A 16,397-nucleotide genomic window follows, 5' to 3' on the forward strand; every position below is an offset into this window, starting at 1 on the left:
AACATGTTAAACTCTTTCCAAGTGGGAGATTACAACCCCCCACCTCCTTCTCCTCCTCCTCCTCCCCACCCCGGCTGCCAACGGCAAGCAGAAAAACGTGTTTTGACATCATTTGGAGAGATGTAGCGAGGGCTACAACAGTGGTTCTCAAACTTTGTCTCGTCAAGGAGGACCCCCGATTCTATATGTATTTGTCTGCGGACTCCCATCCTAAAACGTTTTTCCAGGGACCCCCAGAAGAGAAGATTTGTGTAAAAAGAAAACATACACATATTTTTTTAACTTCTCAAAAATAGCATAATGCATTTGTGCCATGCTTGCACGTAGTTCTGCTATTTTTGAATGGCCAACTTAGAAAACATGGATAAGGTGGTTAAAATGATAGTGATGCTGTAGTAACACATTTAGCTGGGGACCCAGTGCACTGGAACCCCCCCCCCCCCGCCCCCCCCCCCCTTCCAAGGACCCCTGGGGGTCCCCAGACCCCACTTTGAGAACCACTAGTCTACAGCACAGTAGGTGGTATTTGGGAGAACGGTAGCCTTTCCGTTTATCTTATTTTCTTATTTTTTTGTAATGCAGTTCAGAATGTATCTGTGGATTGACTCTGTGTGCATCTTGGATGCCTGACTTGCTGCATGCCGCCTTTGCTTGCCGGATTTATAAACACCAACATGGTTTCGAAAGAAGGTTGTGATATTTGTTTATGCAAATTGTACACTGTGTGTTTGTGTGTTTGTGTGTGTCTGTGTGTGTGCGTGCGTGCGTGCGTGCGAGTGTGCGTGCGTGCGTGCGTGCGAGTGTGCATGTGCATCTGCTGGTGCGTGCGTGCGTGTGTGCATGTGTGTTCGTCCACCAACAATAGTAACCTGTCTATCTGCCTGTAGGTCAACAATGCAACAGCCAGAGTAATGACCAACAAGAAAGTGGCAAACCCCTATACAAACGGTAAGCTCTCACTCCATCTCTACCTCCTCACCACTGTTGATTTTGACAGCTCATTTTGATGTAGTTTTAGTCATAGCCTTCTGAATACAATTCCATTTAGTTTTGGTCATATTTTAGTCATCTGAAATGTTTTGGTTTTAGTCGAGTTTTAGTCAACTAAATATCGTAAGATTTTAGTCGGCTAAAATGTATTTTGGCATGCCTTGATGGCGTCGTAAATGGCTGATTTTATACTTGGTTGCATGCTGAAAATAGCCGAACTACACGCTCACAACACGTCGCAGCGCAACACGTTGTGAGTTTGTAGATCTGCTATTTCCAGAGTGCAACACCAGAGCGCAACCAAACATAAAATAAATTGCCTTTTAGTTCTACTAGAACTCTTCTCCACTAGTCCCTCCCTAACATTTTAGTCTAGTTTTTATCTGTTGACAAAATTGACAATATAGTCTTAGTTTTAGTCATCATAGCTTGTTTTTCTTTGGTTTTAGTTTTCTGTCAGTGAGAAAAGGTAGTCGACAAACATTTTCAAGTCATAGTTTTAGTCGACAAAATCAACAACACTGCTCCTCCCTCCATCTGTACCTGGCAACAACTGCATGGCAAACTGTCCTGATGTGTGGAAGTGTTGACCATGGTATTGCAACATCGCCCGAACCAATCAAATTAACACATGAACATCTAACGAGAGAAAGCGGAAAGGAATGAATGAAGCACACCCTTTCTGTAAACGACATGCACGCACAAACACAAAAGTATGAACAGACAAGCCTCGCTGAAATATGAGTCTCCTTCAGTAAAAAGAAAAAACAAGCTCTATGACGGTCTCACTACTGCCGTTTGACTGTTTGAACCACCCTGAAATATAAATAACGAGGGTCTCGCTACACTGTTTGATGGCGGTCGTTTGAACTACACTGAAAATATAGGCTATAAATATGAAGTAACGAGGGTCTCGCTATGCCAGGAACAATCCTCAAATATAAATTATGAAGTACGTGAAGGAACAAAGTGAGGCTGCGGCTAGAGGAGCCACTGTGTCCACTGTGCCATTAGAACATCCAATTTCCTTCACTCTTAATAAACCTCCTCCTGACAATCAAAGTATACGCGTGGCTGTATTCCAGGAGCGGGTGCAAAAAGCAGCGTGCAGATATTGGCCAATTAAAACAATAGGCTATATGCACAGAAGCCATTTTGTAGAGAAGTTGGGTCTCACTTCCTTCACAGGTGTTACCAATAATACTAATGAAGGCTGTGTTCCATTCTGGTCAAACAGAGTCAGGGTGCTGGTATAGTGCATGTTGGCTCACTGGAAACACTGCTACACCAGTGGGTCTCAAAGTGTGGTCCAGGTACCCTAATGGTTCCTTGGGGGTTCCAAATGACCCCTTGAAAGGTGTGTGACTCTGAGAGTGTACACATGTTTGTACACACATTTGTACACTATCAGAGTTATAGGGGTCCTTGAAATAAAAGGTTTGAGAATCACATACATGAAATGGAACAGAGCCTTCATTAGTATCATTGGTAACACCTTTGAAGCGAGCGAGAAGAGACCCAACTTCTTCCCAATATGGCTGCTGTGCATAGCCTATTTGGAGGAGGAACACAGACACGAAACCTCGCTCAATTAGAGACACAGCGGACGAAAATTTTGTGGTCGGACTTCATCGCTTCACGGCGTGCCCACGGTGCGTCAGCACAGTCTGGTTGAAACCAAAGGTAACCCTTTACTTTCCGGTACAGTAATTACATGGTAGTTACCACGTAATTACAAGGTAATTACTTGGTAACCACCCCGTATTTACTGAGTAATAACTAGGTAATTACAAGGTAACTACAATGTATTTTACATAGTAATTACCTGGTGTTACCTGGTAATTCCCAGATACATTCCTGAGAACTACCAGGTAATTACTAGGTAATTTAAAGCATGTACCTGGTAATTCCATAGTAACTACCTGGTAATACACTTAGCAATTACTTAGTTTATTACCCGGTAGTTCCCTGGTATTTTCTTAGATACTACAAGGTAATTATTAGGTAATTATAAGTATTTTATTATGTATTTAGCATGTAATTATACTGTAACTACCTGGTAATACACTTAGAATTACTAGGTTTATTACCCGGTAGTTACCTGGTATTTTCTTGTATACTACAAGGTAATTATTAGGTAATTATAAGTATTTTATTATGTATTTAGCATGTAATTATAGTGTAACTACCTGGTAATACACTTAGCAATTACTAGGTTTATTACCCGGTAGTTACCTGGTATTTTCTTGTATACTACAAGGTAATTATTAGGTAATTATAAGTATTTTATTATGTATTTAGCATGTAATTATAGTGTAACTACCTGGTAATACACATAGTAATTACAAGGTATATTGCCTGGTATTTACCAGGTATTTTCTTTGATACTACCAGGAATTTAGGAGTAGTTGCTTATGCAATTACTATATAATTACATGGTAACTACCATGTAATATACCTATTAATGTCTAGGTAATTCCTATGTATTTTCTTAGAAATGACTAGGCAATTACGTTTAATTTCATGTTAACTATCATGTTATTTACCTGGTCCTTACCTTGATAGGTAACCCATTATAATCTGTGCATATACAAAGGTACTTACCTGGTATTTACCCAATAACTCCAAAAAGTATTTACAGGGAAATTACTTAGTAGTTACTGTTGGTTTGTACTGTAAAGTAAAGCGTGATCAATTCCATGACCTTACCTGGTAATTACTCAGTATTAACCCAATAACTACAAAAGGTATTTACATGGAAATTACCCAGTAGTTACTGTTGGTTTGTACTGTAAAGTAAAGCGTGATCAATTCCATGACCTTACCTGGTAATTACTCAGTATTAACCCAATAACTACAAAAAGTATTTACAGGGAAATTACCCAGTAGTTACTGTTGGTTTGTACTGTAAAGTAAAGCGTGATCAATTCCATGACCTTACCTGGTAATTACTAAGTGTTTACCCTGTAACCAGAATAATTATGTGCCTTGCATTTAAGCCAGTGTAAGTGCAACTACTGAAACATAAGTACTTTTTTTTGGGACCAAATGGCATCATGGCCATGGGTGGATAAAATAACCAGGCCTCAAAAATGACCAGTGTCGTTCATTTGTGTTCAGTGCATGCTTCTCCGGTGTCCGTGAGTCTGCTTCTCCCCTGGACAGCACACTGCATCTGAAATCCAGTTCCCACCCCAAGCACCAGCAAGCAACCCCACCATAACCAAGGCATGATACAACACAAATATAAATTCATTACATTAACACATCCTCAACCACCACCAACCTTGACATAACACGCAAAAAAAACAGGTGAGCTGGCAAAGAGATTTCTTTATAAAATGCTGTAATGCTTTTCAATAAACAAACAAAAAAAAATCACATGTTCGACGTGCAATACTATAAAAAAAACTATTTACAAGAAGTACACAAAATGACAGTTGATTCTTCACACATTGGTTGCCAACCCCGAGTTCCCCGAGTTTATAATGGTCCCAATTGCCAACCCCGAGTTCCCCGACCAAAAAAGAAAAAAACATTTTTGGACCTCTAGAAATGTATTAGGCATGATCGCGATTTTGCATGTTTAACCCCCATACAACCCCCATACAACTCAGGTAGCAGACCTCCAAGCTCACAACAGTGTAAAACATAATGGCTGCTATCTCATGAATGCCTGAACGGATTTCCAATCGGATTCTTTTGTTTGAAAGCTGGGAGCATTGTGCACACACATGGTGCATGATCTAGGCATGGGCGTGCATGATCCGTGCACTATGAATTACATGGAGTCTATGGAGACCTTGGCAACTTGGACCCTCAAGAGATTTTTTTTTTTAAGGCAACAAATGTGTTCATATACATATGAGTCGAACCGCTGAGATAATTTTAACGCAGTTCTTATATGAAATATATGAAAAGGGTCTAGGGGAATTCAGAATGGGGGAAGAAAATGACGAACCAGCTAGGATGGGTAAATTACGTCACGCTTTACTGTTCTAAGGTTTAAGGCGCTTATGAGACCAGATGAGACCAGATGCAAGTCACTTGAGTTGGCCGGCTCAATTTTATATTGAATGAAATATAATTAGTAGGAGTAGAAATAATAGAAAATAAAACAATTTGCACAAACATACAGTACAATAATGAATGGAGATAGGTATACCATGACTCAGTGAATCCGGTTTTCAAGATTTTCTTTTCTGAGGGTTTTAATTCCTAGGGTGCACCCAACTATACTGTATTACTGACTGAATAATACCTCTCTGCCCCTGCAGAGCAGAGAGAATGTGAGTGTGAGGGTACTAATTGAACCACTAATTGTCCAGTCCTGCACTGTTCCTCACAGGGCAGTGTATGTGGTGAGTATGCGTTTGTCAAAAAGTCCAGTTCTTCTGTGTGCAGTCTGTGTGTATCACCGACCAGTACTGCACTGCCAGGGCAGTTTGTGTGTGATAATTTCCTACCACGCTGGGGACACAGACTCTGGCTCACTGACTATGGCTCTGGGTCTGCCCAAGGAGAATTCTTAGATCAGGTCTGGGTCCTTCCAATCTTGGGTTGCTTGCCACTCCTTGGTTGACCAGAGTCAGGCTGAATCAAACAGATGTGTCAAAAAAAAAACAAAAAAAAAACTGACCTGCATAAAGCAAGGCCAGAGGCATCTCTGTGTTAATGTCTAAAACAATATCAGTGACACAGTTGTCGTTACATAAGGTTTCACTTCAAATACTTAATACATAAATTCAACAGTTGTTCAAACAACAAAATAAAAAATAGATCTTCCAGTACAGGTGAAACACAGGCCTGTATTGAGTGGTAATTCTGTAAACGGAACAAGACAATAGAATCATTACTTAAACAGTACTTAAAAAATTACATCATTGAACAGGCTTTAAATGCATTAGTATTACAGATTACAGAATGCATTACATTAGAGAAAGAAATGCTTTACAGAAATGCATTAAAGTAAATTGCATTACACCAGGGAACTAGCATTCCATATTATGATAATGGCATAGAACAATCTGCTCCAAACTAGCTAGTTAGGCTAGCGAAAATTAGCATATGAACTAAACAACACAATAGCAACCCAGCAATTGACTACACATTGTAATGCTCCCAGCTAGCTGGCCAGGCTAGCGAAATTAGCATATGAGCTAAGCAACACAATAGTAGTACAGAAATTCCCATTAGACACATTATGGCCAAAACGTCATGTACTACATTATACAGCATTCTCTGCACATAGAAAACAATGCAGTAAGAACTTACTCTTCACAAACACACTCTTATTGAAAATTGCAGGATTAAGACACTGTGTTTATGTCTAGTCCTCACTCCTCACTGACCTCTGAAACATCAGGCCCCCCAAACACTCAGTAGAAAACTGAGCTGCCCAAAAAAATGCCTGAACAAAATAAACATAATAATAATAATAATAATAAACTGAGGACACAAGGAGGGGAATTTATAACATAGCCCATTTTACTAATTTATTGTAAAGGGTAATTCCGTCCATTTTAACCCATTTTCTGGAACTGGGCTAAATGATCCTTCAACCAGAAGGGGCCTCCCCAAACCTGTCTGCCCTGAATGACAGCCTGCTGCCTGTGCAGGGACACCAGGTGAAACTAATGCCAATCAATCAGAGTGAGAGCAGAGATCACAGCAGAGCACAGAGGAGAAGCTGCTGAGAAGCATTCAAATTTCAGATTAAGACTATGTATTATTTTGTCAGTTGTGTGCAGGAAAGCACAACATTAATGACTTTATCTTGCTGTGAGGAGCAACACATAGTCATCTGAATAGCACTGGTGTGCTGGTGCTGAATTCATGTGCAGGCCTTGGTGAGTGACAAGCAGTGTTTTGCCTTAGCTGCTAGGTGGCTAACTTGTGCTGGTGTTTCAGAGGTCAGTGAGGACAAGTCAGGACATAAACACAGTGTCTTAATCCTGCAACTTTCAATAAGAGTGTGTTTGTGAAGAGTAAGTTCTTACTGCATTGTTTTCTATGTGCAGAGAATGCTGTATAATGTAGTACATGACGTTTTGGCCATAATGTGTCTAATGGGAATTTCTGTACTACTATTGTGTTGCTTAGCTCATATGCTAATTTCGCTAGCCTGGCCAGCTAGCTGGGAGCATTACAATGTGTAGTCAATTGCTGGGTTGCTATTGTGTTGTTTAGTTCATATGCAAATTTTCGCTAGCCTAACTAGCTAGTTTGGAGCAGATTGTTCTATGCCATTATCATAATATGGAATGCTAGTTCCCTGGTGTAATGCAATTTACTTTAATGCATTTCTGTAAAGCGTTTCTTTCTCTAATGTAATGCATTCTGTAATCTGTAATACTAATGCATTTAAAGCCTGTTCAATGATGTAATTTTTTAAGTACTGTTTAAGTAATGATTCTATTGTCTTGTTCTGTTTACAGAATTACCACTCAATACAGGCCTGTGTTAACATCTATCAGCCCTTCACCTGTACTGGAAGATTTATTTTTTATTTTGTTGTTTGAACAACTGTTGAATTTATGTATTAAGTATTTGAAGTGAAACCTTATGTAACGACAACTGTGTCACTGATATTGTTTTAGACATTAACACAGAGATGCCTCTGGCCTTGCTTTATGCAGGTCAGTTTTTTTTTTTTTTTGACACATCTGTTTGATTCAGCCTGACTCTGGTCAACCAAGGAGTGGCAAGCAACCCAAGATTGGAAGGACCCAGACCTGATCTAAGAATTCTCCTTGGGCAGACCCAGAGCCATAGTCAGTGAGCCAGAGTCTGTGTCCCCAGCGTGGTAGGAAATTATCACACACAAACTGCCCTGGCAGTGCGGTACTGGTCGGTGATACACACAGACTGCACACAGAAGAACTGGACTTTTTGACAAACACATACTCACCACATACACTGCCCTGTGAGGAACAGTGCAGGACTGGACAATTAGTGGTTCAATTAGTACCCTCACACTCACATTCTCTCTGCTCTGCAGGGGCAGAGAGGTATTATTCAGTCAGTAATACAGTATAGTTGGGTGCACCCTAGGAATTAAAACCCTCAGAAAAGAAAATCTTGAAAACCGGATTCACTGAGTCATGGTATACCTATCTCCATTCATTATTGTACTGTATGTTTGTGCACATTGTTTTATTTTCTATTATTTCTACTCCTACTAATTATATTTCATTCAATATAAAATTGAGCCGGCCAACTCAAGTGACTTGCATCTGGTCTCATCTGGTCTCATAAGCGCCTTAAACCTTAGAACAGTAAAGCGTGACGTAATTTACCCATCCTAGCTGGTTCGTCATTTTCTTCCCCCATTCTGAATTCCCCTAGACCCTTTTCATATATTGCATATAAGAACTGTGTTAAAATTATCTCAGCGGTTCGACTCATATGTATATGAACACATTTGTTGCCTTAAAAAAAAAATCTCTTGAGGGTCCAAGTTGCCAAGGTCTCCATAGACTCCATGTAATTCATAGTGCACGGATCATGCACGCCCATGCCTAGATCATGCACCATGTGTGTGCACAATGCTCCCAGCTTTCAAACAAAAGAATCCGATTGGAAATCCGTTCAGGCATTCATGAGATAGCAGCCATTATGTTTTACACTGTTGTGAGCTTGGAGGTCTGCTACCTGAGTTGTATGGGGGTTGTATGGGGGTTAAACATGCAAAATCGCGATCATGCCTAATACATTTCTAGAGGTCCAAAAATGTTTTTTTCTTTTTTGGTCGGGGAACTCGGGGTTGGCAATTGGGACCATTATAAACTCGGGGAACTCGGGGTTGGCAACCAATGTGTGAAGAATCAACTGTCATTTTGTGTACTTCTTGTAAATAGTTTTTTTTATAGTATTGCACGGTCGAACATGTGATTTTTTTTTTTTTGTTTATTGAAAAGCATTACAGCATTTTATAAAGAAATCTCTTTGCCAGCTCACCTGTTTTTTTGCGTGTTATGTCAAGGTTGGTGGTGGTTGAGGATGTGTTAATGTAATGAATTTATATTTGTGTTGTATCATGCCTTGGTTATGGTGGGGTTGCTTGCTGGTGCTTGGGGTGGGAACTGGATTTCAGATGCAGTGTGCTGTCCAGGGGAGAAGCAGACTCACGGACACCGGAGAAGCATGCACTGAACACAAATGAACGACACTGGTCATTTTTGAGGCCTGGTTATTTTATCCACCCATGGCCATGATGCCATTTGGTCCCAAAAAAAAAGTACTTATTTTTCAGTAGTTGCACTTACACTGGCTTAAATGCAAGGCACATAATTATTCTGGTTACAGGGTAAACACTTAGTAATTACCAGGTAAGGTCATGGAATTGATCACGCTTTACTTTACAGTACAAACCAACAGTAACTACTGGGTAATTTCCCTGTAAATACTTTTTGTAGTTATTGGGTTAATACTGAGTAATTACCAGGTAAGGTCATGGAATTGATCACGCTTTACTTTACAGTACAAACCAACAGTAACTACTGGGTAATTTCCATGTAAATACCTTTTGTAGTTATTGGGTTAATACTGAGTAATTACCAGGTAAGGTCATGGAATTGATCACGCTTTACTTTACAGTACAAACCAACAGTAACTACTAAGTAATTTCCCTGTAAATACTTTTTGGAGTTATTGGGTAAATACCAGGTAAGTACCTTTGTATATGCACAGATTATAATGGGTTACCTATCAAGGTAAGGACCAGGTAAATAACATGATAGTTAACATGAAATTAAACGTAATTACCTAGTAATTTCTAAGAAAATACATAGGAATTACCTAGACATTAATAGGTATATTACATGGTAGTTACCATGTAATTATATAGTAATTGCATAAGCAACTACTCCTAAATTCCTGGTAGTATCAAAGAAAATACCTGGTAAATACCAGGCAATATACCTTGTAATTACTATGTGTATTACCAGGTAGTTACACTATAATTACATGCTAAATACATAATAAAATACTTATAATTACCTAATAATTACCTTGTAGTATACAAGAAAATACCAGGTAACTACCGGGTAATAAACCTAGTAATTGCTAAGTGTATTACCAGGTAGTTACACTATAATTACATGCTAAATACATAATAAAATACTTATAATTACCTAATAATTACCTTGTAGTATACAAGAAAATACCAGGTAACTACCGGGTAATAAACCTAGTAATTCTAAGTGTATTACCAGGTAGTTACAGTATAATTACATGCTAAATACATAATAAAATACTTATAATTACCTAATAATTACCTTGTAGTATCTAAGAAAATACCAGGGAACTACCGGGTAATAAACTAAGTAATTGCTAAGTGTATTACCAGGTAGTTACTATGGAATTACCAGGTACATGCTTTAAATTACCTAGTAATTACCTGGTAGTTCTCAGGAATGTATCTGGGAATTACCAGGTAACACCAGGTAATTACTATGTAAAATACATTGTAGTTACCTTGTAATTACCTAGTTATTACTCAGTAAATACGGGGTGGTTACCAAGTAATTACCTTGTAATTACGTGGTAACTACCATGTAATTACTGTACCGGAAAGTAAAGGGTTACCAAACCAAACGCGTCTTTTAGTGACCTTCATCGCTCGCTCGCTTTGCTGACAGGGCTGGGGTGTCACTCTAACTCCACCTGTAACTCACTGTAACTCCACCTGTAACTCACTCTAACTCCACCTGTAACTCACTGTAACTCCACCTGTAACTCACTCTAACTGCACCTGTAACTCACTTTAACTCCACCTGTACCTCTCTCTAACTGCACCTGTACCTCACTCTTAACTCCACCTGTATCTCACTCTTACTCTACCTGTACCTCACGCTTAACTCCACCTGTATCTCATTCTAACTCCACCTGTACCTCACTCTTAACTCCACCTGTACCTCACTCTTAACTCCACCTGTATCTCACTCTCACTCCACCTGAACCTCACTCTCACGCCACCTCTCGACTTTTACTCCCTTCACCTGTTTCCACCCTGTTTTCTTTGTCACCATTCTGTCCTCACACTTTTACATGCCCTCTGCCTTTTCCTTCCTTCCTTCCTTCCTTCCTTCCTTCCTTCCTTCCTTAGTTCCTTTCCTCCCTCCCTCCTTATTCCTCCACTTCTCCTCCTGTCTCTCTAGTCTATTTCATTTTAATGGCAGTGTGACTGCCAGGTTCTGGCTGCGTAACAGAGTGAGTGACAGATCTTGGGAGTTATACAGTATTTATCTGAAGGCGAGAGACCACAACAAACACAAATAAATAAAAAGATATCCCAAGAGTTTCTGTGGAGCTCATAATACGAACGGGAAGCCATGAGAGCCTCTCCGCCAAGCGACACATTCTGCCTGTTGGCCAAAACGCAGCTGTTTGAATTTGAGTAATAATGAAGAACTATGCTCAAATGTTTGTCTATCGGTCCGTCCAACGCTTTCTCAAATATCACGCGCAAACTGTGCGGCGTCCCTTGTCCGCTCCGCTCGACAAACACGCCGCCGTGTCCAGAGAAAAGTACCAACATTTGAAGGGAGAAAAAGAGTGCCAAAAAAAAGGGAAAAGGCTTTGAACAAACAGCGACAAAGCGAGGTGACAGAGGGAGGGGGTGGAGGAATGGAAGGGGAATTTGGTAGATGGACGAGTGAGTGAATGGGTAAATGAATAGAGGCAATAAAAAGCGAGGCCTTTAGGGTCCATTTCCATCTCTCTCTCTTGCTCTCTCTCTCTCTCTCTCTCTCTCTCTCCTCTCAGGCACTCATTGGTGTGGATGGAATGAGAGGGTTGGAGACAGTGGCGTCAGTTCAGAAAAAGCTAAGGTATGGCAACATGACTGGTTTCTTGCGCGCGTGCAAGACACCAGTCATGTTGCCATACCTTAGAAACAGGCATGATACATTTATTTTAAGAAGTACATTTTATTTTTTCCCCCAGTTTCTACGGTTTCTTGGGCTGGATATGGCAGCCTGGAACAGTTGTTCAAGTGCAGCTAAACTTGGCACATTAGTAAACGTGCCACACTTAACAATAATGCATTGCACCTGTGCAGCTGACCTGCGGAACCTGGGAATATGCCATTTTGTCAAGATGGGGAGAATACAAGTGTGGAGAATATAATTATAATACCTTGTTAAAGTGACCATTTTGTAAAATGCTGTAGTTGTTTTACTGTAATTTAACAACATAATAACCAGCACAGATAGACAAAGGGACATTCATGGATTTATATTTAAAAGTAACTTTTATTTCCCCCCCCTGGGTATACCCAGGGTATGGCAGCCGCATACCCCTGCCATACCCAACTGACGCCCCTGCTCTCCTCCCAGGCACTCATTGGTGTGGATGGAATGAGAGGGCTGCAGAGTGGAAGCATGGGGGAGGCGTGTAGAGAGCGGCGCTAGACAGGGTGAAAAGTAAAAGGGTAGAGAGGGAGGGGGCCGGACAGAGCAGGGAATTAAATGGCTAGACATGTCAGCACAAAACACCCTCCTCCCTCTCCTCCCTCTGCTGTGCAGTGTGTGTGTGTGGGGGGGGGGGGGGGGGTGCAGACACAGAGAATGAGGCCTGAAGGGTCCTCCATTCGTCACTGTCATTAGACCTACAAGTACACAACAACAACTTGACGACGCTACACAATGCTTAGTGCTGTGTTTCTCAAACTTTCGCACATTTCAAGGTCTCCCCTTGGTTCCATTTGTACACTGTCAGAGTTACAGACTGGTATGGGTCCATTTAGACATGGCATAGAGTCCCTGGAATCCACTTTGAGAACCACTGGCGTAGTGCAATGCTAGACTACAGTGCGTAACGCAGCCACGCAGCTAAATGTGCCACAGTGCAACGTAACAGAACAGAACACAACAAACCGTAATGTGCTGCAATGAAATATATAACACAACACAACATGCTATGATGCTTTGATTAGGGTTCATAGAAAAAAACACAATCTGGGAAAAGACTCAGAAGAAGAAAATTTGGCGATGGCTGTTAACATGTCATGTCCGTCATGACCGCAGGATTTTGATTGACGCATTAAGACGTCATTGGCGGTGAATGTGTTTCATTCAAAACGGTTTCGGACACACACGGTTTCACAACCGACAGCGACGATATCCTAACACAACGCGGCACAGAAATCAACACAACATAATAACAAGATACACATACACACTGTGCGTTCAACGCTTCAACGGACCGATAATAGCACAACACAACGACATTCTAACACAGCAGATTTGACAACGCAACACAACAGAATCCAGCAACCCGCCACAGACAGCACACTGCAGGCTGTGTAGCTCAGCAGCAGCACTACTGCAGCCCACAGCACAATGGTGTTCTCCAGCCATATCTCTCTGCTGGCCCCCCTCTCTATTTCACTCTTACTGCCTGCCTCCCTCCCTCCCCTTCCTTCTCATGTGTTCAGTCTGCTAGACCAGTGGTTCTCAACCTGTGGGTCGGGACCCCAAATTATTTTGGGGGTCCCAAGATGATTAACTTAATGTGAAACATTGTATTCTCACTCAACAGTAAACAAACCAACATAACGTTTAAGTGTATAGAGGGTGTCTACACATTTCTGAAGTGACAATTTAAGGACTTTTTAATACATCTAAAATGACAAATTAAACATTGGCCAAATTGTCAAATATTAGAGGCTGAAATTGTGAAAATAGCAGTTCTACCTGCTCACAACATCTCGCAACGCCTCACGTTGTGAGCATGTACAGGTAGATCTGCTATTTTCACAATAGAACCGTGTTAAACTAAATGTAATGCCTCAACTCTTAGTGCTCATAGGGTGGGGGGTCCCCAGTTAAAAAAATATTATTTTGGGGGTCGCGGCGTGAAAACGTTGAGAACCCCTGTGCTAGACCAGTGGTTCTCATCCTGTGGGTCTGGATCCCCACATGATGTTTCAGGGGTTCCCCAGATGACAGTGAAGTGACAAATCAGGGAATTTTAACTAGACATTTTTAATACTCCCCCTATTTGAACTGGGGATCCCCCCAAAATAACCATATTTGAACTGGGGATCCCCCAAAATAATCATATTTGATCTGGGGATCCCCCAAAATAACCACATTTGAGTTGAGGCATTACATTTAATTTGAATCGTTTCCAAAGATAAATATCGTGAAAATAGCCGATCTACAAGCACACAATGCCTTGTGTTCCGAGGCGTTGTGTGCTTGCAGATCAGCTATTTTCACAATGTTTGCCGCTTTCTTATATTATGTGACAATTTGGCCAATGTTCAACTATATTTGATTTCTTTTAATGTAGTAATAGAATTATTTATTTTCTAAAAAAAAAATCTCACAACGTGTCGCAGGGCTCGGTTTTCACCACAAGAGCTTTACTCACAATACAGATGCTATGGGGTTTCAGTGGTTAAATCGACACACCAGGCTGTCATAAACAATTCTCTATGTGTGTGCGTGTGTGTGTGTGCGTGTGTGTGTTTATGTGTGTTTCTGTATAGGCTGGAAGCTGAATCCAGTGGTGGGAGCTGTCTATGGTCCTGAATTTTATGCAGGTAAAAAAAACAAAAAACAAGAAAAACACACTGAAGAATAGAGTGCACAATGTGAACTTGATGTAGCGAGGATCAGCTACTGTCTGTCTGTCTGTCTGTCTGTCTGTCTGTCTGTCTGTCTGTCTGTCTGTCTGTCTGTCTGTCTGCCTGCCTGCCTGCCTGCCTGCCTGTCTGTCGGCTTTCCCTCTGTCCTGCTTGTATGAGGTGAATCAATCTTGAATGAACATGCGTGTTACATATTTATGCCCAACGTATCCGCGGGTGCACACACAGGTGTGTTTGTGCATCTGCGCATATACTGTATGTGCGTGTGTGCGCGTGCATGTGCGCGTACGCGTGCGCGCCTGCGTACGTGCGCGTCCGCGGAGGCGGGGCGGGGGTGTTGGTGGTGGCATGGTTTCATTTGGTGGAAGTGCTGAGACCGTCCGCTCCCCTTGACTGCTCTGCTTTCTGCTCATTAGTCTGAAATCTGTTCATTTCCAGACAGCTTTACAGCACTCCTTTAAATAACCGCCCTGACAGCGAGAGGCCATCCATCTCTTTTATTCCTCCTTCCCTTCCTCCTCCTCCTCCTACCTTCCTTCCTTCTCCATCTATCCATCCCCCCGCCCACACACACACACACACCCAGCCCCCCCCCCCCCCTGCCCCACATCGCCTCCGTCACCTACAAACTCCAAGCACAACCTCAGCCAACCTTTCCCTCCCAAACAAACAAACAAACAAACCCCCCGGTTTGTCTGAACACATTCTGTAAGGCGTGTGGTTGTCTGCGTCAGTTCAGAAAAAGTTAAGGTATGGCAACATGACTGGTGTCTTGCACACGCGCCTTCGCGCGCGTGCAAGACACCAGTCATGTTGCCATACCTTAGCAACAGGCATGATGATGATGATTACTATCAGTGGATAGTATTATTTTAAAGAGGACGGTGTCATAGTTTTGTACTTGTTCTGGTTTTCATGTGTCTAGGAGGTTGACAGTACTTCATTAGACCCCCTGGTTTGGTTGTTATGAGCAATTACTGTATGTATTCCCTTTGTATTTGGGGTTTCTTCCTAGAGGCTGACACCTTGTGGGTCAAAAGTGCCGATCCAAAAACAGTGACAAAATGACATCATATGATCATCCCCTCACCTTTTACCATTCACCCAACACTGTGGGTGTGGCTAACTTCAGCTGGGTCACGACCCACCTGACAACCAGGCAGACAATTGGGCATAAAAGTCTCTATGACTCGAGTCGGACTCGTGTCGCAAATTTGACGACTTGCAACTCGACTCGGACTTAAGGGCAAAAACTTGAGACTCGACTTGACTTGGAAGACAATGACTCCAGACTCGACTCGACTTGAGACACGCTGACTCAGACGAATTGTTGCATGTTGTTGTTTTTTCATTGTAGGCTGTTTTTTTTTTTTTTTCATGCGGACTGGTTCACACTTTTATTGATTGATTGACTCGACTTGACTTGACAACCTTTTGACTCGACTCGACTTGACTTGACAACCTTGTGACTCGACTCGACTTGACATGTCATAACATTGTGACTCGACTCGACTTGACTTGCCCACAACAGAAAAACTTGAGACTTGCTTGAGACTTGGACCAAATGACTTGCTACTCGCTTGGGACTCGGATCAGGGGGACTCGTGCAATTGTCTGCAACCAGGCAAACTTAATGAACTGGTGGGTGTGGCCACATACAAACATATTTTTAACTCTTTCTTTTTTTGGAACACTTTTTTGGGAAAAAATCTTCCTCCTAGTATAATCATAATACCTGATAATCATGTTTTAGGGGGGGGGGGGGAAATCATGACACTGCAAGAACATTTCCCCTCCCCCTGTAGCCAAG

The 16,397-nt window shown here is 41.6% G+C and overlaps 1 protein-coding gene across 3 annotated transcripts in view; it reads left to right on the plus strand.

Moving 5' to 3' along the window:
• rbfox3a (RNA binding fox-1 homolog 3a) overlaps positions 1-16,397 on the plus strand; it is a gene marked incomplete at both ends in the record, with an annotated part of 330,498 nt that overhangs the window by 290,479 nt on the left and 23,622 nt on the right. For all 3 annotated transcript variants that reach the window (XM_080748006.1, XM_080748005.1, XM_080748004.1), the window contains 2 exons: positions 888-948; positions 14,489-14,542. In XM_080748006.1, the coding sequence (XP_080604132.1) occupies positions 888-948; positions 14,489-14,542 (115 nt within the window). The remainder of the gene's footprint in view (positions 1-887; positions 949-14,488; positions 14,543-16,397) is intronic.

Source organism: Nannobrachium achirus (assembly GCF_963921795.1).
Source record: "Nannobrachium achirus genome assembly, chromosome: 18".
NCBI lineage: Eukaryota > Metazoa > Chordata > Actinopteri > Myctophiformes > Myctophidae > Nannobrachium > Nannobrachium achirus.